At 52.0% G+C, this 27989-nt stretch overlaps 3 protein-coding genes across 5 annotated transcripts in view; 2 read left to right on the top strand and 1 right to left on the bottom strand.

The window, feature by feature from the left end:
• LOC135975277 (uncharacterized) overlaps positions 1–27989 on the bottom strand; it is a 259450-nt gene that overhangs the window by 105381 nt on the left and 126080 nt on the right. The gene's annotated exons all lie outside the window — the stretch shown is intronic.
• On the top strand, positions 83–14815 carry LOC101946372 (ribonuclease-like). Of its 2 annotated transcripts, XM_065565572.1 has the most exons (4): positions 83–138; positions 2703–5255; positions 8152–8292; positions 9682–14815. In XM_065565572.1, the coding sequence occupies exon 2, from the start codon at positions 2747–2749 to the stop codon at positions 3161–3163; it is 417 nt and encodes a 138-aa protein (XP_065421644.1). In that variant the 5' UTR covers positions 83–138; positions 2703–2746; the 3' UTR covers positions 3164–5255; positions 8152–8292; positions 9682–14815. The 2 variants fall into 2 exon arrangements, with proteins under 2 accessions (XP_065421644.1, XP_065421643.1); XM_065565571.1 differs by lacking the exon at positions 8152–8292.
• LOC135975279 (ribonuclease pancreatic-like) lies at positions 19883–27244 on the top strand. Its single transcript, XM_065565603.1, has 2 exons — positions 19883–20109; positions 26345–27244. The coding sequence occupies exon 2, from the start codon at positions 26363–26365 to the stop codon at positions 26768–26770; it is 408 nt and encodes a 135-aa protein (XP_065421675.1). The 5' UTR covers positions 19883–20109; positions 26345–26362; the 3' UTR covers positions 26771–27244.

A 27989-nucleotide genomic window follows, 5' to 3' on the forward strand; every position in this document is an offset into this window, starting at 1 on the left:
GGAGTCTCTGCTCCCCAGCTGTGTTTGCTGAGTTGCTCATTGTGTGTCTCCCGCCCTCGGGCTCCATATAAGGGCCCCAGAGTGGGAGGAGGCTCAGACGCTTTCCGGATCCAGCTCCCAGACGAGCCCCAGGACAAGGTGAGGTGGTGACCCAGCTGGGGTCAGGTTCTGAGGTGTCTTCCTAGCTCTGGGGGTGCATTGGGGCTGGTGAGTCAGAGCAGGTGGGGGCCCTGAGCCAGAACTCCTGGGCAAAGCTGGGTTAGAACCTTTCAGCTGATAGTCATTTGCTCTCCAAACAAACGCCCTTTTGGTCGACACGAAATGAGCTGCGAATTCCTGTGTCGGCTGAACCTGAGAGAACAAAACGTGGCAGAAATGGCCATGTGAGAGGCTCTGCGTCAGGTGGGAATTTTTCATTTTGAGTCTGGGTATTCTGATAAAAGCAGCGGAAGATGAGAGATACAGGATGGCTGAGGAGAAAATACCGGCCCTTTAGCCCCGAGGTTCGATCACTTACCAGGGATGTGGGAGATCTGCCTGATGAACAGAAAGGATTTGAATTTGAGTCTCTCTCTGGGTCTCTCCTCTTGCAGTTGTTTTTCTTGGACTCAATAATGAGCCATTGGAGCAGGGATTTGAACTTTACTCTGATAAATGGCACAGCGCTGAGTGAAGGTTGCTTGGCAGTGGGTCCTACCCTGGCAGAACTTTGAGCTGAGCAAAACTCAAAGGTCTGTAAAGCGGGAAATGCACCTTTAAGGCTGCCCATGTAACCTTAACTCGGCCCACTTTTAGCACTGCCCCGCTATGCCCTGTTAACACGTGTGTGCACCAAGCATGCCTGTTGTAAACTCCCTGTGCAGAGGGGCAGGTCTGCCCCAGACCCTGGTTCACATAGGGAGTAGAGTGGGGCTTGGACACCCCCAGAAAGACGAGCCCCCTCCAGATTCTGGCTCACATGAAGGGGGCAGGGATGAGGGGTCAGACGCCCATAAATGTGCAGTTCCCTTTCCTAGATCCTGGCACACACACAAAGGACAGGTAATGGGGCTCAGACACCTCTGGGGGACAGGGACCTCCAGATCCTAGCTTACACACGGGGGTAGAGAAAAGGACTCAGATGCTCTGAGATAAGCAAGCCCCCCAGAATCTGGTTCATGTGAGGGGGACAGAGAAGGGGGAGGTCACACCCCTGTGGGGGGACCGGGGGTTCCACAGAGGGTGGCACAAATACAGGAGGGTAATGTGGGGCTGACAGGATCTCCTTCCCCAATGCTCCCCCAGTCTCCTTATAATTCCCCCCAATGTTCCCCTTTTCTGTGTCCCACCCCTCCTCTTCCCTTAATACCCATGAGCCCCCAACATCTCTTCCACCACTACTACCCCTCCCCATTTATCCCTCTCCCCTTGCTGCAGCCCCCCACCCTTCCTTCTCTCCCCCCATTCCTCTGCCCCCTACTTACTCCTCCCCTCCCAGGAAGTAAGCATGTCACATTCCCACCCCCCAAAGACTTTGATCCCATACCCCTCACAATGCAATGGCCACCCAGCTTCAGCAGGAGAGAGACCCCATGACAGCATCCCACAGCCCCAATTCAACTCCTGCTCCTTGGCAGGCAGAGGGGGGACTTGAACCCAGCCCACTGGGCGACAGGTTAAAGGGGAGCCCAACTCCAGCCCTTCAGGAAATCTCCTCCTCCTCCGCTTTAATCCAAGTGCCGACACGGACAGGAAACCTGTCCCGCTGGGGCGCAGCGGCAGGTTTGGTTTCCACCTTACATGACTTGTTTTCACCTTGTTGGCTGACTGAAAGTTTCAAAATATTGTGTTCTCCTGCTGCCCCCAACCAAAGACACATACTGAGCTGTGTGTGACGGCCCCAACACCCATTATTCATCAAGTTCTGCTCCTGGGTTCTAGCCCGGCTTGGGGAGGGAAGTGGGGTCTAGTGGTTAGAGCGCGGGGGGCGGGGGCTGGGAGCCAGGACTCATGAATTTTCTCCCCAGCTCTGGGAGGGGAGTGGGATCTAGTGGTTAGAGCAGGGCTCTTTGGGGTTGGGGTGGGAGAGGCAGGGCTCTGGGGGCAGAGTGGGGGGGCCCATGGGAGGGGGCACAGGTTTGGAGGCAGAGTGGAGAGATAAGGGGAGGGCACATGGGAGGGGGCAGAGCTTTGGGGGCAGAGTGGGGGGATAATGGGATGGAGCAAAGATTTGGGGGCAGAGTGGGGAGACTAATGAGAGGGGGCAGACTGGGAGGATTATGGGAGGGGGCGGAGCTTTGGGATCGGGGGGGCATTTGGTGCCAGGGTGCTCCACACTAGAAGCAGCTTCCCGTGCAGGGCCGGCTCTAGGCACCAGCAAAACAAGCTGGTGCTTGGGGCGGCACATTTTTAGGGGCGGCATGGCCGGCGCCAGAATGCCGCCCCTAAAAATGTGCCCCGGCCGCCCTAGCTCACCTCCTCTGCTGCTGCCACGGCACGCGAAACAGCTGATTCGCGCGCCGCTACTCGCCCTCCCTCCCAGGCTCTTAAGCCTGGGGGGAGGAGGCAAGGCTGGGGATTTGGGGAAGGGGCGGAGTTCAGGCGAGCCGGGGGTGGGGTAATTAAAGAACGGGGAGGGGGGGGGCGGCAGCCAAAATTGTTTTTGCTTTGGGCGGCAAAAATCCTAGAGCCGGCCCTGTTCCCATGGTGTCTCCGCCCTGCAGGCCTCGTTCTCCCCGCTGCAGACAAACCTAGGGCTGGCCCCGCCATGACCCTGAAGGCACCACGCTCGGCTCTTCTGCCCCTGCTCTGCCTGGCGGCCTCCTGCCTGGTACTCTCAACAGCCGACGCCCAATACGATAAATTCCTGAAGCGGCATCTCGACTTCCCCAAGTCATGGGCTGAGAATGACCATCAGTACTGCACCACCATGATGGGGAGGCGGAGCATCCGCTGCCAGGGCAAGAACACCTTCATCCACGCCAATGAGACCCAGCTGAGAGCCGTCTGCAGCTTGGGGACAAGCCATGGGCGAGACACCCGCGACAGCCTGGGAACCTTCCGGCTGACCGTCTGCACCCGCCTGCCCAAGGGCCCATGCCTCTATCAGGGCAGCTCCACAACGGCCCGTATCCGCCTGGTCTGCCGCAATGGGTCGCCCGTCCAGTACTTGAGGCGTATCTAGTGCCGCCCTGCCAGTTGGTGAACTTTGCCCAGGCGCTGTACTGTTTTAAGTGTGGATTTCCCAAATACAATAAATAATCTGCACTCCAATGGCTTCTTGATTAGACCGCAGGCCAGTAAGGTCATTGGAGTCCATGGCACATAAAGCATCTCACCATTTCCATAGCCATGATATCAGAAGCTTTGCACTTAGGTGAAGTATTTGCAAACAGGCATCTCCCAAGAAACTAGAGCTGTTTCAAGCATATAAGTAGTAATCAAAGCTTGCACCATTGGTGGAAACAGGCGTTAGAGAGAAGTCACCCATATCCTCTGCAAAACATTTTCCAAGCAGCAGCGTCTTTCTTCAAATTGCAGGGATACAGCCTTTGAGAGAGCTTATAGAAGGTTTTACTTTCAGTAAGACATTAGTAAGGGTTTAAATGGAGGTTTATTGCTATAAAGAGAGAAGGGAGAAGTTCCCGCTATTAGGGCTTCCGATAAGGATCTTCAGTGTCAGCCTCTTTGATCCTGAATACAGAGCATTTAGACATTCCTTTCAAGTCAGGACTCTCTTTAAACCACAAAGATCCTCCTTGCTTTGTTCTCCAGATAATCTCATCCCTCTACTAGACTGCTGTCCTGGTCTTTGATATTTGCCTTTTGACCCTATTGGCTTTAACACCTGCCATTCCCAGTGTATTTACAACTTGCAACTAAAGACTTCAATTAATTATTGCTCATAACAAACAATGCTTATCTACCCATTCAAAAAATAACACAAAGGAAGACAGTCTACAGAGATAAAGGAAGATGCAAGTTATGTAAATTATGTTTTAGAGCCTGTGTAAACACACTTGAGTGTCATAAAGATGGTTTTATGGCTGGCCAGAGACATGCGGCCTTCCTTAGAAAGCTATCACTTCAAGTGCAAGGGGTTCCCCGATCCTGCTGACAAACTAGGGGGCTCTGGAGGAGAGCATTTGATCTGGGTCTTCAGCACCATCTGCAGAAAGCCTGCCTGGAGTAAGTTGGGTGAATTGTGCCTTAGGGAGTGGCCTGTTTTCTCTCTCTCTCTGTGTTTTGGATTCTTGTGGGTTAAGGTTCTGGATTATAAGAAATAAAATTGCTTCTTTCTAGCAAGAGTATAGTGTGTTTTTATCTAACTTCTCGCTGTGTATGCAATGAATGTAACAGGCAGAAAGTAAAATCCTCCTTGAATGTATTTAATTCACATGAGCAATTAAAAATCTAGGCATGTCAGTTATTACATTCTCCAAACATCCTGGATAAAAATAATTGTGAGTATCTCTGTTGTTCAGTGAAGGTACAGGCAAGTTTGTAATGAGGTAACATTATTAAAAAAAATTGTTTTATGTCAAAACTGAGGTTTACCCTCCTCCTTCTGTTCAATATTCCCGCTGGGGTTTGGTTCAGAGGGAAATTTCCTGCTTTGGCTGCAATAAAAGGTTTTACTGCTGTTTCAAACTGGCGTTGAGTGTGTTTGGGGTGGGAGCGGGGCTAGGACGCCCAGGGCTGGACAAGTGGCCCATTCTGCTCAGTGCTGCACAAATACGGAACAAAAAGACTGACAAACTTCTTCTGAATTGCAAAACCAACACCATGGATGTGCCTGCCCTCTGCAGATTTCCCTTTCCAGAAAAAGTTGTATCTGAAACTAGGAATATGAAATATAACTCCTAGGTCCTATTGTAATTATGCAAATCCTATTGTAATTATGCAAAGTGTGGGCCATTAACGGTGGTTTGGAATCTTGATGGCTCCCATTCACTAGGACAATTGGCTGTACACTGCTCTGCTAACTTGCAAACCTTCCTGTATACATGTGTGCCAGCCAGTGGGTAATGAAGTCTCACAGGACATGTGACCATGTCACTTGATACTGGAATCCAAAGAAAGACAAAGGATTCCCGCCTTGTGCCAAAGATATAAAAGGGGATGGAACAGAACAAAGGGAGCTTCCAGTCATGAGAAAACCCCTAGTTTCTAAGATGTCTGCTGGAACTGACAAGGGCTGTACCAGGGGAAAGGATTGGGCACAGACTAGGAAGAAGTCTAGTCTGTGAAAGAAGCTTATTGGAACATCTCTGAGGGTGAGATATTATCTGTAATCAGTTTCTTAATGTATTAGGCTTAGACTTGCGTGTTTTGTCTTATTTTACTTAGTAAAATAGTAACTTACTTTTTTCTGTCTGTTATTACTTGGAACCACTTAAATCCTATTTTTTATATTTAATAAAATCACTTTTGTCTATTGATAAATCCAGAGTAAGTGATTAATACCTGGGGGAGCAAACAGCTGTGCATATCTCTCTATCAGTGTTATAGAGGTCGGACAATTTATGAATTTACCCTGTATAAGCTTTTTACAGAGTAAAACTGATTTATTTGGGGTTTGGATCCTATTAGGAGCTGGGTGTCTGGGTGCTGGAGATAGGTGACCTGCTGAACAGTTTTTGGTTAAAGCCTGCAGCTTTGGGGGCGTGGTTTAGACCCTGAGTCTGTGTTGCAGCAGGCTAGCATGTCTGGCTCAAGAAGGCAGGGTTCTGGAGTCCCAAGCTGGCAGGGAAAATGGGCTCAGAGGTAATCTCAACACATCAGGTGACAGTCCCAAGGAGGTCTCTGTGATCGAACCCATCACAGGATTAAAGGCTGCCATTCTTTCAGCATGTGCTGAGTCCATTGGCTATGTCACCCACCATCACCAAGATTGGTTTGATGAGAATGATGCTGAGATTCAAGGCCTGTTCGACTGGAAAAGAACACCTCATTGCATTTGGCGAAATGATATATTACACCATCAGAAGAAAGAGAGAAAAGGGAGAGAGAAAGAAGGAAAAAGAAAGAATTTTTTCCCAGCAGGCAGCTGATCCATCAGGAAATGTTTGTACCTATGCGGGTGGATCTGTGATTCCAAGGTCGGACTCCTGAGTCATCTCAGGACCCATCTGTAAATCAGTGGTAGAGATCATCCTCGAATCGAGGGCTCGCCGACAAATAGGACAGTGTTAGAAATGTCCATCGTGTCTACTAGGTTGAATGGGGAGTAGAGGGAGGGTGTGGAGGAATGGGAGGGGGCTACGTGTCAGGACAGAAGGGCACCAACAGGGGGTGGGGGGATTGCAGAACCCAGGGCTGGGATACCAGAGAGTTGTGGATTGGGATTGAGGGGCACTGGTAAAGCTGTGTTGAGGGCAGGCCGGTGCAAGGAAGTTTCGCGCCCTAGGCGAAACTTCCACCTTGCGCCCCCCCCCCAGCTAACCACACCCCCCTGCAGCAGCTAATCCAGCCCCTCACCTGGGGAGCCCGCCACCTCCCCACCCGGGGAGCCCTCCCATGCAGCAGCTACCCCCCCTCTGCAGCTAACCCCGCCCGGGGAGACACCCCCCCCCCCGTGGCAGCTAACCCCGCCTGGGGAGCCCTCCTCTACCGCAGCTAACCCCGCCTGGGGAGACTCTCCCCGCCCCCATGCAGAAGCTAACTCCACCTGGGGAGCCCCCCGTAGCAGCTAACCCCGCCTGGGGAGACCCCCGCCACAGCAGCTAACCCCGCCCGGGGAACCCCCCTCCCGTGGCAGCTAACCCCACCTGGGGAGCCCGCCCCAGCTCACCTCGGCTTCATCTTCTCCGCTGAGCACACAGGCACTGGTCTAATTCTCCTCCCCTCCCAGGCTTGCAGCGCCGATTGGAGGAGAATTAGAGTGGGGGCTGTGTGCTCAGCGGAGGAGGCAGAGTGGAGGTGATCTGGGGCGGGGAGCGGTTCCCCTGTGTGCCCCCCCCATTACTGCAGGCGGCCCTCCCCCCTCCCCCCCGCCCCAGTTCACCTCCACTCCACCTCCTCGCCTGAGTGGGCTTTTAGGCGCCCCCAACCACTAGGCGACCTAGGCAGCCGCCTAGTTTGCCTAAATGGTTGCACTGGCCCTGGTTGAGGGGCAGACCTGGGATAGCAGGGGTCTGGGGGGTGGGATTGAGGGATGTCGGCAAAGCTGTGTTGGGGAGAAGGGCATGGATAGCAGGGTGCTGTGGGGTGGAATTGAGGGCCACTGGTAAAGCTTTGGTGGGGGGTGAGGCAGGGCACGGATAGCAGGGTGCTGTGGGGCGGGATTGAGGGATGCTGGCAAAGCTGTGTTGGGGGGCAGAGCTGCTATAGCAGGGTACTATGGGGCGGGATTGAGGGGCACTGGTAAAGCTGTGGTGGGAGGTGAGGCAGGGCAGGGATAGCAGGGTCCTGGGGGGTGGGATTGAGGGGCACCGGCAGAGCTGTGTTGGGGGCAGGGCTGGGATAGCAGGGGGCTGGGGGGCAGGATTGAGGGGCACCGGGAGATCATGGGCAGATACCAGATATCTGATAGCAAATATTTACAGAATGTGGTGTCTATTTTTTATGGCCATTGATTGGGAGTCTGTGCTCTCCAGCTGTGCTCGCTGAGACGCTCACTGTGTGTCTCCCGGACCTTGGGCCTGTCCAGGCTCCATCTAATGGGCACCAGAATGGGAGGGGGCTCAGTTGCTTTCACCTCAGCAGGGATCTGGATCCAGCTCTCAGACAAGAGCTGCAAACTCAGGACAAGGTGAGGTGACAACCCAGCTGGCGTCAGGTGCAGAGGGGTCTCCAGTATTCAGGCAGGAGATCGCAATTTCAGAGTCAGCTGGTGTTCGCCTGGCTTCAAGTGGTGAGATTGGGGGGAGGGGTTAGAAGCCAGGAATCCTGGGTTCTCACCTTGATCTGTGGGGTCTAGTGGGTTAGATCAGGGCATGGTGGGAACCAGGAGGGGTGTGTTGCCGGCACAGAGGGCCCGAGGGGGAAACAGCGGGGTTCATTGCCCAGTGTGCTTCGCGCCAATAAACACACCAGGGTGGAGAAGCAGACAAAGTTTATTCAAGAGCTCTGAATAGGCACTAGGAGACCAGCATGTCTCAAATCAAGCGCGCTGATATAAGCAGTTTTTCCCTTTTTATCCTTTCCTTCCTCCCCCACTTCCTTCCCTAGCTCCCCCTGTAGCAGTTACATTAAACGACCTTGGCTGTGTAGCTTGTTCGCAATGTTCCCTTCTGCAAGTTATTTTGTCCTTCAGCTAGAAGCCTGTAGGTTCCTCTTATCCCTACCGCTTTCCAGCTGCTGGCCTGTGAGGTTAGTAAAGTTTAACATGGAGGGGCTTTGGTTCACTTTGGCCTAGAGCGGGGGGGGGCTTCATCGACTCTCGTGGTCTTCCACTCCCCCCCCCCCCCCGAGTTACCTAGGGTGATGCCTAGTGACACCAACAGGTGGGTTCTAGTCCTGCCCTGCGATGGCTGCGGGGTCTAATGGGTTAGATCAGGGAGCTAGGACTCCTGGGTAGAGTGGGGCAAAATTTGTATGCATTTATTCACCCAAATTGTCCTGCATGGTGATGCTGAGTAGCCATTGGGCCTGGGACCGCCCGTGAGAATGACTCTGGTTAATGCCTGCACCTCAGATGTGAGCAACCCAGTTTCCAGGCCCTGCTCCAACAGTGATTCAGCAAAAGTGGAGCAGGGCAGCTCTAAGCAGAGTGAGTGAGGAGTCCCTAGCTGAGAAGGGGCAGATCGCTGGTCTAATCCCCTCCCCTTGGCAGGCAGAGGGGGGATTTGAACTGGGTTTTCCCACAGCCCTGGGTGAATGCTGTAACCACTGGGCTGAATGTTACAAGGGAGCCCGTCCCCAGTGGCCATGTTGTGGCTTTAGTCCTCTGTTTTTGTCCAAATGGCCCAGACTGGAAAGAAACCGAAACCTTTCAAGTCAGGCCAAACAGAAACTTTTCCTGTCCAGGTGACGTGGAATTTTTTGACTTTTTATTTTGCCAAAAATTTTGAACAATTTGGGGTTTGGTTCAACCTGAGAGAAAACTAGTTCTCGGTGGCTGGGAACTGAAAACTCCATAATTCACCCAGCTCTATGCCTGGATTGTGTGTCTCATTCTGGGAGGGAGTGGGGTCCAACGGCAAGTCGGGAGGGACTCGTGGGTTCTATCCCTGGCTGTGGCAGGGGGGTGGGGTTGAGTGGGTTAAAGCAGGACGGGGGCTGGGAGCCAGGACTAGTGGTTTCTATCTCTGAATGAGGGAAAGGAATGGGCTGTAGTTGGTTAAATCAGGGAGAAACGACTTGTAGCTTCTATTCCCACCCCCAAGGGCAGAGGGACCTAGGTGTTACAGTAAAGGGTCTATCAGCCAGGCGATGGTAAATTGGAGCTGGGCAATGGTGCGTAGATGGGTGGGACACCCCACACTTATACACCCCCAGCACCCAAAAAGTTTTAGGAACTGTGTTCCAGGTTGGCCGTGAGACTCTGGCGCCCCCTCCTGACCCCAGGGTCAATGGCTCTTGGGTTAATCGGAGTTGCTGTGAATCAAACAAATAAGTCCCATCTCACTGCCCTGGGAGGAGAAGGGTTGTGGGGGCATAGTGGATTGGAAGGGACGGGTTTGGGCCAGGGAGGTTCCATGGAGGAGGAAGATCCCCACTCTACCCTGTCTCTCCATCTCCCCACCCCCCCCACTGCAGGTCGATCCAGTGACAGATACAGCCATGGCTCCGAGGGGACCCCACCCCACAATCCTGCTGCCCCTTCTCCTTCTGGCCGCCAGCCTGGCCCAGCTCAGTGAAGGCGCCAGCTACTCGCAGTTCTTGAACCAACACATCAACCTTCCCAAGAGCAGCACCTCCAGTGACCAGAACTACTGTGAACTCATGATGCAGCGCCGGGGCCTGACCCGCCCTTTCTGCATAACCAGCAACACCTTCATCCAAGCCCCCACCAACCAAGTCCAGGGCGTTTGCAGCAGTGGAAGGAAACGGATCCGCGACGTCTACAACAGTATCACACGCTTCCACGTCGCCACATGCCAGCTGACATCCATTTCCCCACTAGGGCTATCTACAAGGCTAGAGTCTGGACCCGCAGCATCTATGTGACCTGTGCCCAGGGGCGGCCCGTGCACTTAGACAGAGTCCTGTAGAGCCCTGGCACTGGCCATGGGCTGGGAGCGGGGGGTCCCTTGCTCTCCCGCTTTCACTCCTGGGCAGCCTTCTGTCACTCAGGGCTCTCCTGCCCCATTCCTGCACCTACTGGGCAACGCCCGCCATGAGTCTCCACAGGGATATTCAGTGTCTTCCCTTATCCCATAGGACAGCAATTTGGGGCCTGCAGGGGGATTTCCCACGCTGGGTGCCTAGTTCTCATCCACACGAGTGAAAATCCAGGCGCCCAGCCCTCCCTCCCCATCTGGCACTGAGACCCTCAGCCTGAGCCCAGCGCCTGCCTCGCTGGGTGCCCATTATACAGTACGGCTGCCCCCTCCCACCCAGCATCCATTAGGTATCGGGGGCAGGTTGTGGGGAGAAGATTGTCCCAGACGGGGCCCTGGAAGCTGTCACTGAGTTTTGTTTCCTTGCTGCTTCTTGCAATAAAATCAACAAGGAGTCTGGTGGCACCTTAAAGACTAACAGATTTATTTGGGCATAAGTTTTCGTGAGTTAAAACCTCACTTCTTCGGATGCATCTTTAGTCTTTAAGGTGCCACCAGACTCCTTGTTGTTTTTGTAGATACAGACTAACACGGCTACCCCCTGATACTTGCAATAAAATGCTTTTCTGCCAATGCAGAACGAGTGGGAGTGGCATTTGTATGGGTTGGGGGCAGAGTCACTGTGTATCTGTGGTTCTCAAACCCTCGGGCTATTTTGGGAATATGACTACGTTGTTTAAAGGGATCAGGGAAGGGGCTTGGGGGCATGCCCCTTTGCTAAGCAGTGAACATGATCAAAACCAGGTCAAGGTGCCTAGCTGGGGGATCTAGGATGAATGATTAAGACCATTTGGGGTATGATCAGAGACATGGGTTGATCCCGAAATCTGTTTTAAAAGAATTGGTAGAATCAGTCAACCTTAAAGAAGCTTTTTTCCCAGGGTTGTATCCCAGGAACCACAGCATCAAGTGACCTCAAATTTGGATTAATAATCTTACCCCATGTTCCCATGAAATGAAACACATTTCAAGTCCATCTAAATAATGGAGCAAGTTTTAGAAAAGTCATCAATGTAACAGAAAGGAGTTCTTAACAGCAGTTAGAACAGAACTGGTGCTGCATTAAAATCCAGTTCATTTTTGGAGCTATCCTGTTTGCTTCATCGGGGTTTTACAGAAGCTTAACACCTACCTCAAACTGGTCCAAACTTGCCACATCAAACTTCTTTGTAAATGTAAGGGGACTGCTGGCCCTTTACTAAAACTCAGTGGGGTGTTTTGGTTAGCTAGCTCCCAGTACTAAAAGGAAGGGGAAGGATCAATGGGAAATCAGGACCCTGAGGCTGACAGTCCCCAGGAACAATGGGGAGAGGCCAATGCTCCAGGTCAGCCTGATTGACAGGACAGGCAGGCTAATGAGGGAGTCAGGAGCCGAGGAGGTTCCCATCCTGCAAGTGAGTTGGAATTGCCTGGAACAGAGTGGAGCCAAGCTCAGGAGAGAGTGGGGGGCCCGAGCTGAGCTGGGGAGCAGAGCTGTGCCAGCCAGCCAGAACCAGAGAAGCAGCCCAGGGGGAACAGGTCAGTGCTGGGAGCAGAGCAGAAGCAGCCCAGAGAGCAGACCTGTGCTGGGAGGAGAACTGCACCAACCAGAGCCAGGGGGGCGAGAAAAGCAGCCCAGGGAGCTGGAGGCAGAGTGGAGCTGGAGCTGGATAGGGTGATCAGGTGCCTGGTTTTCGACCAGAACACCCGGTCAAAAAGGGACCCTGGCGGCTCCAGTCAGCACCACCGACCAGACCATTAAAAGTCCAGTCCGCCATGTTGTGGGTCTAAGGCAGGCTAGTCCCTACCTTTCCTGGCACCGCGCTGTGCCCCGGAAGCGGCCAGCAGCAGGTAAAGCTCCTAGGCAAGGAGGCCACAGGGCTCTGCGCGCTGCCCCCACCCCAAGCATCGGCTCCACACTCCCATTGGCCGGGAACCGCAGGCAAGAGCAGAGCGCGGAGCCTTCTGGCCCTCCCCCGCCTAGGAGCCGGAACTGCCGGCCGCTTCCAGGACAGGCAGGAAGCCTGCCTTTGCCCCCCACTCCACCACTGTGCTGCTGACCGGGAGCCACCAGGGTAAGCCCATGCCCCAACTGTGAGCCCCAACCCTTGCCCCAGCCCTGAGCCCCCCCAAACCCGGAGCCCCTTCCTGCACCCCAAACCCCTCATCCCTGGCCCCACCACAGAGTCTGCACCACCAGATGGACCCCTCACCTCCCCTGCATCCCAACCTCCTGCCCCAGCCCAGAGCCTCCTCCCATACCCTAAACCCCTCTTCCCTACCCCACAGCCTGGCCCCCCTTCCTGCACCCCAACCCCCTCATCCCCTTCCCTACCCCAGAGCCCACACTGCTAGATGGAGCCCTCACCCTTTCCTGCACCCCAACCTGCTGCCCCAGCCCAGAGCCCTCTCCCACACCCTGAACCTCTCATTTCTGACCCCAGCCAGGAGCCTGCACCCCCAGTTGGAACCCTCACCCCCTCCCGCACCCCAAGTCCCTGCCCCAGCCCAATGAAAGTGAGTGAGGGTGGGGCAGAGCAAGCCACCGAGGGAGGGTGATTGTAGTGAGCGGGTGGCAGGGCCTTGGGTAAGGGGTGGGGCAGGGGCGTGGCCTCAGGGCAGGGGCGTGGCTAGAGTGTTCAGTTTTGTGCAATTAGAAAGTTGGCAACCCTAGACCTGTAGCTGGAGCAGTCCAGAGCTGGGTGCGTGAGCAGCTTGGGAGAGCAAAGGGAACCCTGGGTAGCAGGTCCAGCACAGGGAGATGCCCCCAGCCAAGAGATGCTTTGTAGGCAAGACCTGGAGGGGGTTCGAAACCCCAAGGGGGGAGGGGGAGAGGCTGACTCTGGGAAGAAGGGTCCTGCCCCCTAGAGCCTGAGGGCGTGTGGCCACCGCCAGAGCAAGTGTCTGACTCGCAGCATCCCTGCAGCACAGCCGAGGCCTGGGACATGTGAGGGACAGACTGTGAACTGCCCTGACATTCCAGAGATGCTGGTTGTGATGGCCCTGTGCCACCGAGCAGTGTTATGTGTTTTCCTTTAACCTTTCCCATTTTTTCCTTATTTTTTCAAAAAATTGATTGCTGTTTAATAAATTATATTTGCTTTGAGCTGTATGTGATGATCAATGGCTCAGGGAAGCCTCCAGTGCAGAGAGAGCACCCCAGAGTGGGGACACCCTAGCCCCTGTCCTGGGTGACCACAGCAGGGTTGGGGGTCAAGCCCCCCAGAAATCCTGGGCCCAGCCTTGTCGGGGTTACAAGGACTCTGCCACACAGGAGACTGGAAGGGGAGCCCTCGAGGACAGCCAGGGCTCTGGGTAAAGAAGTGGAAGCGAGGAGTCAGATCCTTTCACTAGCCCATTTCACCGGTGTAGTGTATAAGCCAGGAAAGTTCCCCACAATAACTGGACCATTCCCCCACTTACATAAACGTTATTAAATCTTAAAGACAGCCACAACATTTGAATAGCCACGACTGTCTCTTCTCCATCACCATCTTTGGAGAGGAGGCTCTCGTCTTTTCCAGGGCTTGTCTGCACTTGAATCACTGAAGCTGCGCCACTGCATTGTTTTAAGGGTAGGTTCCCCAAGGATGATAAATAGTCTACACTCAGATGGCTTCTTGATTAGACCATAGGCCAATAAGGTGACTGGATTCCATGGCACATAAAGCATCTCACCATTTCCATAGCCATGATATCAGAAGCTTTGCACTTAGGTAAAGTATTTGCAAACACGCATCTCCAAAGAAGCTAGAGCCTTCTTCAAGCATATAAGTAGCAATCAAATTTTGCACCGTGGAGAGGAAACAGGAGTTGTAGCGAAGTCACCATATCCTCTGAAAAACATTTTCCAAGCAGCATGTCCTTCTTCAAATTGCAGGGATACATACCGCCTTTCAGAGCGCGTACAGAAGGTTTTACTTTCAATCGGTAATTAGTAAGGGTTTAAATGGAGGGTTATTGCTAGAAAGAGAGAAGGGAGAAACTCCCACTTTTACAGCTTCTTTTTATGGCTTCTGATAAGGATCCTTTCTGATGCTGAATACAGAGCACTTAGACATTCCTTTCAAGTCAGGACTCCCTTTAAACCACAAACATCCTCCTTGCTTGTTCTCCAGATAGTCTCATCCCTCTATCAGACTGCTGTCCTGATCTTTGATAAGGTCCAAGTGGTTTGTTTGCCTTTTGACCCATGTGGTTTTAACACCTGCCATTCACAGTGTATTTACAACTTTCCACTGAAGACTTCAAGTAATTATTGCAGATAACAAACAATGCTTATCTACCTTTACAAAACATAGCAGAAAAAAAAGATAGTCTAAACGGCTAAAGGAAGATACAAGTTGTATAAGTTATGTCTTAGAGTCTGTGTAAACACACTTGAGTGTCATAAAGACGGTTTTATGACCAGAGCCGTGCTGTCTTCCTCACACGCGACTTATCCCTGGGTGATGGTGTGGTGTGTAGAGAGCTGCCACTTCAAGTGCAAGGGGTTCCCCGATCCTGCTGACAGGCTAGGGGGCTCTGGAGGGGAGCATTTGATCTGGGTCTTCAGCACAGTCAGTCTGCAGAGAGCCTGCCTGGAGTAAGGTGGGGTGGATTGTGCCTTAGGGAGCAGCCTGTTTTCTCTCGCTGTGTGGTTTTGGATTCTTGTGTGTTAAGGTTCTGGATTCTAAGAAATAAAGTTGCTACCTTCCAACAATAGTATTGTATGTTTTTTATCTAACGTGTCTGTGTGCGTGCCATAAACGTGACAGAAAGCAAAATCCTCCTTGAATTTCTTTAATTACCCTGAGCAATTAAAAATCTAGGCATGTCAGTTGTTACATTCTCCAAATATCCTGGATAAAAATAACTGTGAGTGTCTCTTTAGTTCAGTGACGGTGCAGGCAAGTTTGTAATGAGCTACCATTCAAACAAAAAATAATGGTAACCATTTTTGCATCAGTACTGAGGTTTACATGCCCCCTCCTTCTACGCAATATTCCTACTGGGGTTTGGTTCAGAGGGAAATCTGCTGCTCTGGCTGCAATAAAATATTTTACTGCCATTGCAAACTGGTGTCGTGTGTGTTTGGGGTGGGAGAGGGGCTAGGATGTCCAGGGCTGGACAAGGGGCCCATTGTGCTCAGCACTGCACAAACACAGAACAAAAACACCATCTGGTTTCTGTCTCTCTGCAGAGCCAGGCACTATTTCCTCATTGGCAGCTGAGTTAGATCTCTCTGCTGTTCTCATTCACACACACGCTGGCATAGGTGGGGCAGGGGCACACTGCTCTGAGCTCTTTGGGAAAAGGAAGAATGCCACTAGCTTGGTTGTCCCAGGGCAGAGTCTTGTGGCAGGAGAGTCAGGACTCCTGTCCAGCGCCTGTCACAACAGGGGCCCTGATCTCTGTCGGGGTCTGTGCAGCACCTGGCAAAACGGTGCCCAGACTTTGGTTGCAGCCCCTAGGTGCTCCCAGAGCACCCATAACCAATTCCTAGGTGATTAACAGGGTGTGACAGTTGCAGTCTATATGTTTTTATAAAAATTTGATGATGAGTGAATATAATGTAACTGGAATATGCTTCATGCAAAAGGTCTCTTGTAAGGTATCATTACAAAGTTTATAATCTACTGAGTGTGATCATCCTATTTGTATAAATGTACCACTCTTGTATCTGGGACTAGAAATATGAAATATAACTCTGAGGGCCTATTGTAATTATGCAAAGTGTGGGCCATTAATGGTGGTTTGGAATCTTGATGACTCCCATTAACCAGGACAATTGTCTGCAGATGGGTGTGTTTTACCTGTAAGTCTTCCTGTATAAGTGTGTGTTGGCAAGTGGGCAATGAAGTCTTGCAGTCTGAACTGGAATCCATCTTTAACCTGGTGTTTTTCCATTGAGAAGGAGGGGGTGGAAACCCAGAGAGGGACAAAGGATTTCCGCCTTATGCAAAAAATATATAAAGGGGTGGAACAGAACAAAAGAGAGGAGCCATTATGAGGAATCCCCTAGCGACCACCTGAGCTGGAACAAGAGCTGTACCAGGGGAAAGAATTGTGCCCAGGACTGGAGGGTGTCCAGTCTGAGGAAAAAACGTACTGAAGCATCTCTGAGGGTGAGATTTGTGCATTTTATTTTATTTTGCTTGGTAACTTACTTTGTTCTGTCTGTTACTACTTGGAACCACTTAAATCCTACTTTCTGTATTTAATAAAATCACTTTTTACTTATTAAAAAGTATGTATGTATTAATACCTGGAGGAGCAAACAGCTGTGCATCTCTCTCTATCTGTTATAGAGGGTGAACAATGTATGAGTTTACCCTGCATAAGCTTTATACGGGGTAAAAGGGATTTATTTGGGTTTAGACCCCATTGGGAGTTGGGCATCTAAGTGTTAAAGACAAGCACACTCCGGTTAGCTGCTTTCAGGTAAATCTGCAGCTTTGGGGCAAGTAATTCAGACCCTGGGTCTGTGTTGGAGCAGATGGGAGTGTCTGGCTCAGCAAGACAGGGTGCTGTTTCCTGGAGCTGGCAGGGAAGGCAGGGGTAAAAGTAGTCTTGGCACATCTGGTGGCAGCTCCTAAGGGGGATTCTGTGATCCAACCCGTCACACAGGGTATCGCGGGTGGCTTCATGTCTGCAGGGGGGAGAAATTTCATTGCTGTGCTGTAGTCCCATCATTGCCCATTATGACTGGATCCCACATGCTCGGTGCTGGACAAACACAGCGCCAGGGACAATCCTGGCAGCAGAGACCCTACAGTGTAACAGCCACCAGCAGAGAAAGGGGTGGGGATGGGGACAGAACATGGAGGCCAGAGACCATGGTGATGGGTGTCACAGGCGTGTTAGAGACGGGCTTTGTGGCTTCTGGGTTGAATGGGGGGTAGAGGGATGGTGTGGAGGAATGGGAGGGAGCTGTGGATCAGGGTATAGGGGCACCCAGAGAGCTGGTGGGGAATGCGGAGTCCAGGGCAGGGATAGCAGGGTTTGGGGGTCGGGATTGAGGGGCACTGGCAGAGCTGTGTTGGAGGCAGAGCAGGGATAGCCGGGTGCTGGGAGGTGGGATTGAGGGGCACTGGCTGATCACAGAATCATAGAAGATTAAGGTTGGAAGAGATCTCAGGAGGTCATCTAGTCCAACCCCCTGCTCAAAGCAGGACCAACACCATCTAAATCATCCCAGCCAGGGCTTTGTCAAGCTGGGCCTTAAAAACCTCTAAGGATGGAGATTCCACCACCTCCCTAGTTAACCCATTCCAGTGCTTCACCACCCTCCTAGTGAAAAAGTTTTTCCTAATATCCAACCTAAACCACCCACACTGTAACGTGAGACCATTGCTCCTTGTTCTGTCATCTGCCACCACTGAGAACAGCCAAGCTCAATCCTCTTTGGAACCCCCCTTCAGGTAGTTGAAAGCTGCTATTAAATCCCTCCTCATTCTTCTCTTCTGCAGACTAAACAATCCCAGTTCCCTCAGCCTCTCCTCATAAGTCATGTGCCCCAGCCCCCTAATCATTTTCGTTGCCCTCCGCTGGACTCTCTCCAAATTGTCCGCATCGTTTCTGTAGTGGGGCGCCCAAAACTGGCCACAATACTCCAGGTGTGGCCTCACCAGTGCCAAATAGAGGGGAATAATCACTTCCCTTGATCTGCTGGCAGTGCTCCTACTAATGCAGTCCAATATGCCATTAGCCTTCTTGGCAACAAGGGCAAACTGCTGACTCATATCCAGCTTCTCATCCACTGTAATCCAGGTCCTTTTCTGCAGAACTGCTGCTTAGCCAGTCGGTCCCCAGCCTGTAGTGGTGCATGGGATTCTTCCATCCTAAGTGCAGGACTCTGCTCTTGTCCTTGTTGAACCTTATCAGATTTCTTTTGGCCCAATCCTCCAATTTGTCTAGGTCACTCTGGACCCTATCCCTACCCTATCTATCTCTCCCCCTAGCTTAAAGAAGAACAGGAGTACTTGTGGCACCTTAGAGACTAACAAATTTATTAGAGCATAAGCTTTCGTGGACTACAGCCCACTTATTCGGATGCATAACTTCTTCGGGGCCTCCCCCTAGCTCAGTGTCATCTGAGAACTTGCTAAGGGTGCAATTCATCCCATCATCCAGATCATTAATAAAGATGTTGAACAAAACTGGCCCAAGGGCAGATCCCAGATATCTGACAGCAAATATTTACCGAATGTGGTTTCTACTTTTTATGGCCATTGATCAGGAGTCTGCTCCTCTAATCTCTGCTCGCTGAATCGCTCACTGTGTGTGTCCCAGACCATGGGCCTGGCCGGGCTCCATATAACAGGCACCAGAGTGGGAGGGGGTCCCTGGCTTTCATCTCAGCAGGGATCTCGATCCATCTCTGAGAAGGGAGCTGCAGCCCCAGGACAAGGTGAGGTGATGACCCAGCTGGTGTCAGGTGCAGAGGGGTCTCCAACATTCAAGCAGGAGAGCACAATTCCAGAGTCAGCTGGTGTCCGCCTGGCTTCAAGTGGTGAGGTCAGGGCAGGAGAGTTAGAAGTCAAGAGTTAGAAGTCAGGAGTCGGGAGTTCTGGCCTTGCTCGGGGGGGGGGGGGGTCTAGTGGGGTAGAGCAGAGAGGGGTGGGCGCTAGGATTGGTGGGTTCTAGTCCTGCCCTGGGATGATTGTGGAGTCTAATGGGTTAGGCCAGGGCATGGTGGGAGCCAGGAGAGGTGGGTTATAGCCCTGCTTTGGGGTGGCTGGGGGCTCTAGTGGGTTAGACCAGGGAGCCAGGACTCCTGGGTAGAATAGGGCAAAATTTGTATCAATTTATTCACCTAAATTGTCAGGCAGGGTGATGCTGAGTAGCCACTGGACCTGGGACAGCCTGTGAGAATGACTCTGGTTAACGCCTGCCCCTCAGATGTGGGTGACCCAGTTTCTAGGCCCTGCTCCAACAGTGATTCAGACAAAGTGGAGCAGGGCAGCTCCAAGCAGAGCGAGTGAGGAGTTCCCAGCTGAGAGGGGGCAGATTGCGGGTCTAATCCCCTCACCTTGGCAGGCAGAGGGGGGATTTGAACTGGGTTTCCCCACAGCCCTGGGTGAATGCTGTAACCGCTGGGCTGAAAGTTATAAGGGAGCCCGTCCCCAGTGGCCATTTTGTGGCTTTAATCATCTGCTTTTGTCCAAATGGCCCAAATTGAAAAGAAACCGAAACCTTTCACGTCAGGTCAAACAGAAACTTTTCCTGTCCAGGCGACGTGGAATTTTTTGATTTTTTATTTTGCCATAAATTTGGAAAACTATAGGGTTTGGTTCAACCCAAGGCAAAACCACAGTAGAGCCTCAGAGTTACAAACCCCTTGAGAAGGGAGGTTGTTTATAATTCTGAAATGTTTGTAACTCTGAACAAAGTGTTTTGGTGGCTCTTTCAAAAGTTTACAACTGAACATTGACTTAGTAAAGCTTTGAAACTTTACTATGAGGAAGAAAAATGCTGCTTTTAACCCCCTTAATTTAAACGAAACAAGCACAGAAATAATTTCTTAACCTTGTCAAATACTAATTTTAAAACTTTTCCTTTTTTTAAAGTCATTTACATTTAACACAGCACTAGATTTGTTTTTGTTTTTTGTCTCTGTGGCTACCTGATTGCGTATGTAACCCCTTTGGGGTTTAGAGAGCATGGCCCTTTAAATCTTTTTCCTAAGGGGGAGTGGGAGAGTAAGAAAAAAGGAGGGAAACTCCAGGGGGCAGCACTGGAGCTCCAGGGAGAGGGAGAGGCAGCCTGAGGCCCTGGAAAAGTGAAGCAACAGAGAACCTGCCTGAAGCCTGGGAAGGACAGGGCTGATCGGGGACCCCCCAGGACAGGAACCAGGAGGAGCACTGTGCCAGGGAGGAATCGCCCGAGAAGGACAGGCCAGATCTGGACCCAGTATCACGGCTGCCCAGAGCTGCATGGGGCTGTGAGTACTGGGGCTTGGGACTCTGCATTGGGAACAAGGAGGGAGGCTGTAGCTAGTTAAGTGGGGAGGTGGTCGCTCTGTGTGGCTTTGCAGAGAGCAGCAGAAGAGGGCACCAGAGGGGTTTGTTGGGGGAAAGTTCACTGGCGCCGAAGACAACCAGGAGCACCCAAGACTCACCACTGGACTGGAACTTTGCTCAGGACTCCTGAACTCTGTGTGCAGACACATTGCTCGGTGTCTGCCCTTCCAGACTGTGCTACCACTGGGCCTGTGGGGCCTTGGTTTGAATGCAGCCCTGTCTTACTGCTTCCCCTATATTTCCCCTTGTTGTTTTTCTCCTCTCATCCCTCTGTAAATAAATATTTCCCTTGTTATATCCACTGTACTTTTCCTGTGGGTGTGTGTGTTCGTTCACTCTGGAGGGTTTGGAACAGGTGCCCCTGGAGTGGAAGGGATTTCTCCTGCTGCATTCCTGCGTGCGCCATTTCTTGGCCAGAGCTGCCTGCAGAGCAGACTCCATCTTGGCCATGAGGGAGCTAAAGTTACACTTGGTGGCCCATACGGGGACTTTGCAGTACACACACACACACACCCCTACGTTGTGCACCCTGGGCTCTTCTTCACAGAGCAAAGAAACTCCTGAGTGACTTTCATCTCAGTTAAAAAAAAATGGAGAGAGGATTATTAGAAGACCTGTGCCGAGGGGCATGAATCCCAGTAACCAAAGCTGTGCTGGTGGCGGGATTCCCAGAAGAGATGGAACCAAATGAAATTGAGGAGAGCTTAGATGCAGCTGAAATACTGGGGAGAGTAAAGGTCCACACCCGTATTTACAACCGTGAAGTGAAGGGCATGGTAGCACTATGTACTCACTCCAAGGAAACAGATCTTGATAAAGTGCCCAAAGAGGTACAAGTAGAAGGTATTCCTTGGACAATTCTGGGGGCAGAGAAGTCCTCTCCTAGTGTGCGTGTGTCACTTGAGGTGGATTCTTTAGCGCAGAAATTGCAAGCTCTGATGGTGGATGAGAAGCGGAAAAGAGAATAATTAATTTTGGCATTAGGAGGGGCTCCAACACCTGCAGCACCCAGCCTGGTGGGATGGGCCAAAGAGCTGGGAAACGCTCTCAAAGATGCATTGAGGCCGGTACATGAAAGTGCTCCATACAAGGGTTACGTTCATGCTCGGGGGTGTCACCTGTACCCCCAGGGGAGGAGGATTACGAGACCTGGAGGGATTTTACGGTGCCACTTGTCCAAGAGTGGGAATGCTCTGATGCTGAGAAGCGGAAACGTGTGCTTGAGAGTCTGAGGGGACCTGCCATGCGAATTATCCGAGCCCTGAAAGACTCACAACCAGCTGCCACAATGCAAGACTATTTAACCGCTCTTGAGAGTGTCTACGGTACTACTGATAACAGTGAAGACCTGTATTATCATTTCCGCCATACCTATCAAGAGCCCCATGAATGATTGTCGGATTTCATCAGGAGACTAGAGGATTTGCTACAGCAAGTAGTGCGGAAGGAGGGCATCCCCACCAAGCGCATTGATTCCGCTAGGTTGGACCAAATCCTTCGGGGCACCCGACAAGATGAGTTGATGTCGTGGCGACTGCAGCTGAGGGAGCGGGCCCAAAATCCACCCCCGTTCCACAAGCTCATTCGAGAGATATGAGAAGAGGAGGAGCGATTGTTGCAAGTGGATACAGTGGTGCAGTCGAAGATGGCAGGGAGTCGCACCACCAAAGTGCTTGGAGAGATGGAAGATGCCCTGTCAGTGGCAGCAGCACTGAGAGATTTGACCCAAGAAGTGGCCATGATGAAGGCTCAGGGACATACTGTGCCATCCTCAAGAGGGGAGAATAGCAGGGGGGTGATAGCCAGCGAGAAGGTTTCTGTTATAACTGTGGAAGAGATGGTTACTATGCCTTGGACTGCCAAAACAAGACAGATCATGCAAGGGTATCTCAGAGATTGCAGCAGACCATTAAGAAGCTTCAGGGAAACACCAACAGGGCTTGGGGAAGGAGCAACCCAAGACCCTGAAATTCCAAGGCTCCCCAGAAAAAAACACAAACAAGGGTTACCCAGATGGGCTGATAGGCCCCCAGGCTATAGTACCCGTTCATATAGAAGGACGATCATGTGAGGCATTGCTGGACAGCGGATCACAGGTCACCATACTCTATGAATCTTACTACCGAGAACACCTGCAGCATTTACCCTTGCGTCCCCTGTCTGGCCTGACAGTCTGGGGAATTGGCTGTGACTCCTGCCCCTATCTGGGATATATCCTGTTAAATGTTCAGTTTCCAAAGAATGTTGCAGGGGTAAACCAGGAAATAGAAACATTGGCACTGGTCTGCCCAGATCCAAAGGGAAGAAAGTATGCACTTTTAATCCTAGGGACAAATGCAAACCTGTTCCAGAGATTGGCGTGGAAATGCCGTGAGATGGCAGGGAACAACTATCTGCAGGAGCTGCCAGTGCACGCTTTATGTAAAGCCGCATACCAGCAAGCAAGGAGGCCCCCATCCCAAGAGAAGACCAAGGCTAGACCTTTTGGGAGGGATAGTTTCCAGTTTGGGGATTCCCCCATTCCTGCTGAGTGGAAGGACCACCTGTGTGAGAAGTTAGTCAAGAGGAAGTCTGTTTTCTCTATGCACGAATGGGATGTTGGGTGTGCACATGATATGGAACACCATATCCAAATGCAGGATGGTAGGCCTTTTCGAGAGAGGTCAAGATGATTAGCCCCCGCTGATATTGAAGATGTGAGGCGGCACCTACAGGAACTGGTTCAAGCAGGTATCATTGAGGAATCCAGTAGCCCCTACGCATTGCCGATCGTTGTAGCACGAAAGAAAAGTGGAAAGGTGCGCATGTGCATCGACTATCGCACTCTGAACCGGTGGACGATCCCTGACCAATACACACTGCCCCGGGTGGATGATGCCTTGGATAGCCTGAATGGTAGCTGCTGGTTTTCTGTCCTTGACCTCCGCAGTGGATACTATCAAGTGCCCATGGCACCAAAGGACCGTGAGAAGACAGAATTCATCTGCCCTTTAGGGTTTTACCAATTTAATCGCATGCCTCAGGGAGTATCTGGAGCTCCAGCCATGTTTCAGCGACTCATGGAGCGGGTGGTAGGGGACATGCACCTGTTGGAATGTCTGGTGTACCTGGATGACATTATAGTGTTCAGGCGCACTTTAGAAGAACACGAAACTCGGCTGTGCAAAGTCCTGGATCATTTGGAACAGGCTGGCCTCAAGTTATCCTTAGACAAGTGCATCTTCTGCCAGACATCCATGCGGTATGTGGGACACATAGTGTCTGCAGATGGTATAGCTACAGACCCAGAGAAGGTGAAGGCAGTAACCACCTGGCCAAGGCCCACAACTCTCAAGGAATTATGGTCGTTTCTGGGATTCTGTGGCTATTACCGCAAGTTTATCAAGAATTTTTCATACATCGTACATGCACTCACAGAGCTCACCAAGGGATACTCCCCCCACAAATAAGAAGAAGGGGAACTCACCTCGGCATCAATACTTTAATGTGGGTGCAGAATGGGATCGCCCATTGGTTCGGGATGGACAACTTTACCAAGGACAGAAGCATCCCCAGAGGCCTCATCATAAGCAATTGGTGCTACCGCAGAAGTACCGGCGAGGCATGTTAGAGGCCTGCCACAATCGAATGGGGCATCTGGGAGTCGAGCGATTGGAGGCCCTAGTTAAGGCAAGATTCTATTGGCCCCGGATGGGGCCTGACATCACCCACCATATTCGCACCTGCACCAGATGTATCCAACGAAAGACTCTGCCTAAGCAAGCGGCTCCTCTTGTCAGTATCACGAGTTCTGCACCCATGGAGCTTGTCTTTATGGACTTTCTGTCATTAGAGCCTGACCGCCAGGGTACTGCAAATATCTTGGTGGTCACGGACCATTTTACTCGTTATGCCCAGGCTTATCCCACGAAAGATCAAAAAGCGTCCATGGTTGCCAAGATCCTGTGGGAAAAGTTCTTCATCCACTATGGGTTGCCCGCCAGACTACACTCAGATCAGGGACGGGATTTTGAAAGTCGATTAATAAAAGAACTTTGTAAGATCATGGGGATCAAAAAATCACGCACCACGCCTTATCATCCCCAAGGGGATCCACTACCAGAATGATTCAACCGCACACTACTGAACATGCTGGGAACTCTGGACCCTCAGCAGAAAAAATACTGGAGCCAGCACGTGAAGCATTTGGTACATGCGTATAACTGCACTCAACATGATGTAACTGGGTTCACACCATACATGTTAATGTTCGGTCGAGAGGCCCGGTTGCCAATTGATCTTTGTTTTGTAGTGTCTTCAGATGGGGCACTCCCAGAAACATACTTGGGGTATGTGACTCACTTAAGAGATCAACTGAAGGAGGCATATCGGATAGTGACGCAAGCAGCTGGTCACCAGAATCAAAAGAATAAAACCCGATATGATCAGCGAGTGAGGCAACAGGAGATTCAAGTTGGTGACCGAGTTTTGGCCCGAAATCTCAGACTACAGGGAAAACACAAAATTGCAGATCGTTGGGAGTCACACCCATACATTATAGATAAGAAACTTGGGGTCTACCAGTGTATCACATACGTCCTGAGGGCAGGCACGGCCCCACCAAAACTCTCCACCGGAATCATCTGTTACCTGTAGGACAAGTATTGTTTCCCCATGAGGATGTTTCCACAGATTCTGAGACTCCCGGCCCTGCGTGTCGGACACGGTCCCAACAATAGAAATATACCTGTCCTCTGCAAACACCCAGCTCCTCGAAGAGTGAGGATGAAATGGGGTCTGGCGAACATCCAGTTTGGAATGCCCCAACCCTAATGGATCCTCTTGTTGTCACACAAAGAGATGGTGAAGGAGAAGAACCCACACTGAGCACTCCCGAGGCCCCACTGTCCCAAGCTGTGGAGACCCCCCAAGAACATGTTGAGGAAGGTTCAGTGAAGGCAGAGAACCCTGTACCCCTGTCATAACTATAAAGGGAAGGGTAACAGCCCTCCTGTGTACAATACTATAAAATCCCTCCTGGCCAGAGACTCCAAAATCCTTTTACCTGTAAAGGGTTAAGAAGCTCAGGTAACCTGTCTGACACCTGACCCAAAGGACCAATAAGGGGACAAGATACTTTCAAATCTTGGTGGGGGGAAGGCTTTTGTTTGTGCTCTTTGTTTTGGGGGGAGTTCGCTCTTGGGACTAAGAGGGACCAGACATCAATCCATGCTCTCCAAATCTTTCTGAATAAGTCTCTCATATTTCAGACTAGTACAGCCAGGCAAGGCGTGATAGTTTTATCTTTGTTTTCTCAACTTGTAAATGTACCTTTTGCTAGGGTGTTTACCTCTGTTTGCTGTAACTTTGAACCTAAGTTCAGAGTGGGGAAGGAGCCTTGACAACCCCAAACAGCCATTTTAAACCCAGATGCACTCGAATTTGTGCCTCAAGGACCCATCATCTTGCCTCCATGTTCAGTGGTATCACCTCAGCCAATACCCTACAGCCAGCCTAGACATTCCTCTAGGGAAGGGAAGCCCAGATGTGTGCTGACGTATGATCGTTTAGGGGAACCCAGTGACCTACAGATCCCTGGAGTGCCACGGGGGGCAAGCTGCCTCATGGGAAACCTGTTCCACCCCTCGGGGTCCTGTGAGATGGATGATGGGAATGCTCCTGACGAATGGGGGCCCTGGGTCTCCTGCTGGGGATCCATGGTTTAGAGTTGCCTACCTTGATGGAGATATCAAAGATTATTTATTTTGGGGGGGGAGAGTGTAACCCCTTTGGGGTTTAGAGAGCATGGCCCTTTAAATCTTTTTCCTAAGGGGGAGGGGGAGAGTAAGAAAAAAGGGGGGAAACTCCAGGGGGCAGCGCTGGAGCTTTTTGGTTCCCTTTATAGTTATGACACCCCCATGCACCCCAAAAAAATTGGGAACCCTTGTTCAATGTTGGCCCTGTGACTCTGGTGCCCCCTCGTGACCCCAGGGTCAATGGGTTAATAGAAGTTGCTCTGAATCAAACAGTTAAGCCCCATCTCACTTCCCTGGGCTGAGAGGAGTTGTGAGGGACGAGTGGGTTGGATGGGACGAGGTCGGGCCCAGGAGGTTCCATGGAGGAGGCAGATCCCCACCCCTCGCTGTCTCCATCCATCCCCCCCTCTCCCCACTGCAGGTCAATCCAGTGACAGACATGCAACGGGCCCGAGGGGGACCCTGCCCTTTGCTTTTCCGGACCCTCATCCTGCTGGCCATCTGCCTGGCTCAGCTCAGCGAAGGCGCCAGCAACCAGCAGTTTGTGAACCAGCACATTGACTTCCCCAGGTCCAGCGCCCACAATGACCAGGGCTACTGCAACCGCACGAAGCAGTGCCGGGGCCTGACCCGCTCTGCCTGCAAAGCCAGCAACATCTTCATCCATGCCCCCTTCAGTCAAATCCAAAACATCTGCAGCCGCGGAGGGAAACACGTCTACGGCAAAGTCTATGCCAGTATTGCACGCTTCGACCACACTGAGTGCCAGCTGACATCCTCATTCCTAGGGTGCTGTAGATACAGGACCACAGTCCTCAACAGCGAGATCCATGTGACCTGTCTCTAATCTCTGCCCTGAACTTCATCAGAGTCTTGTAGAGCCGAGGCGCTGGCCATGGACCCCCTGCACCTCCTATCGCTCCTAGGCAGCCCTCTGTCACTGGGGCTCTCCAGCCCTATCCCTGCCCCTCCTGGGCAACACCCGCCATGAGTCTCCACAGGGACAGACAGCATCTCCCCTTATCCCACAGGCCGGCAGCTTGGGGCGTGCAGGAGGGTTTCCCACGCTGGGTGCCCGGTTCCCATCCACACGAGTGGAAATCCAGGTGCCCAGCCCCCTGGTTGGCACTGAGACCCTCAGCCTGAGCCCAGCACCCGCCTCGCTGGGTGCCCATCATACAACACAGCCGCCCCCTCCCACCCCGCATCCATTGGGTATCAGGGGCATGTTGTGGGGAGAAGATTGTCCCGGGGGGACCTGGAATCTGTTCCTGAGTTTTGTTTCCTTACTGCTTCTTGCAATAAAACACTTTCCTGCCAATGCAGAACCAGTCGCTGTGTTGGGGGGCTGGGGTCAGAGTCACTGTGCATCTGAAGATCTCAAACCCTCGGGCTATTTTGGGAACATGGCTAAGTTATTTAAAGGGAAGAACAGGAGTACTTGTGGCACCTTAGAGACTAACAAATTTACTCTAAGGTGCCACAAGTACTCCTGTTCTTCTTTTTGCGGATACAGACTAACACGGCTGCTACTCTGAAACCTTATTTAAAGGGATGAGTGAAGGGGCAGATATGCCCCATTGCTGTGCAGTGACCATGATCAAACCCCAGGTCAGGGGTCCTGGCTTGCTCAGGGGTTTGGGGACTGGAATCTGGGGACTCTCCTCTTTAGAGGCCTCTGGCTCCAATCCAGATGCAGGTGAGGGAATGAGACGGGGAATGCAATACAGGGCCATTCCCCACAAGGGGGCACCAGTCCCCATGGGTTGCAGGCCCCAGGATTGGGTTTCTCAGTGGCGGCTGGGGAACGGGGCACAGGAAATGTTTATTTCGGAGCACCAGATACTAGGGTTACCATATTTTGTGCCTCCAAATGGAGGACACTCCACGGGGCCCCGCCCCCAGCCCCGCCCCAACTCCGCCCCCTCCCCAAAGTCTCCGCCCCCTCCCCTGCTTCCCGCGAACATTTAATTCGCGGGAAGCCTGAAGCAGGTAAGGGGGAGTGTGGGGGGAGTGTGGGGGGAGGAGGCGGGGCCCAGGCTGGCCCCCCGGCGGCTCCAGCCTGG

The sequence above is a fragment of the Chrysemys picta genome, chromosome 13 (genome assembly GCF_011386835.1).
Source record: "Chrysemys picta bellii isolate R12L10 chromosome 13, ASM1138683v2, whole genome shotgun sequence".
Classification (NCBI taxonomy): Eukaryota; Metazoa; Chordata; order Testudines; family Emydidae; genus Chrysemys; species Chrysemys picta.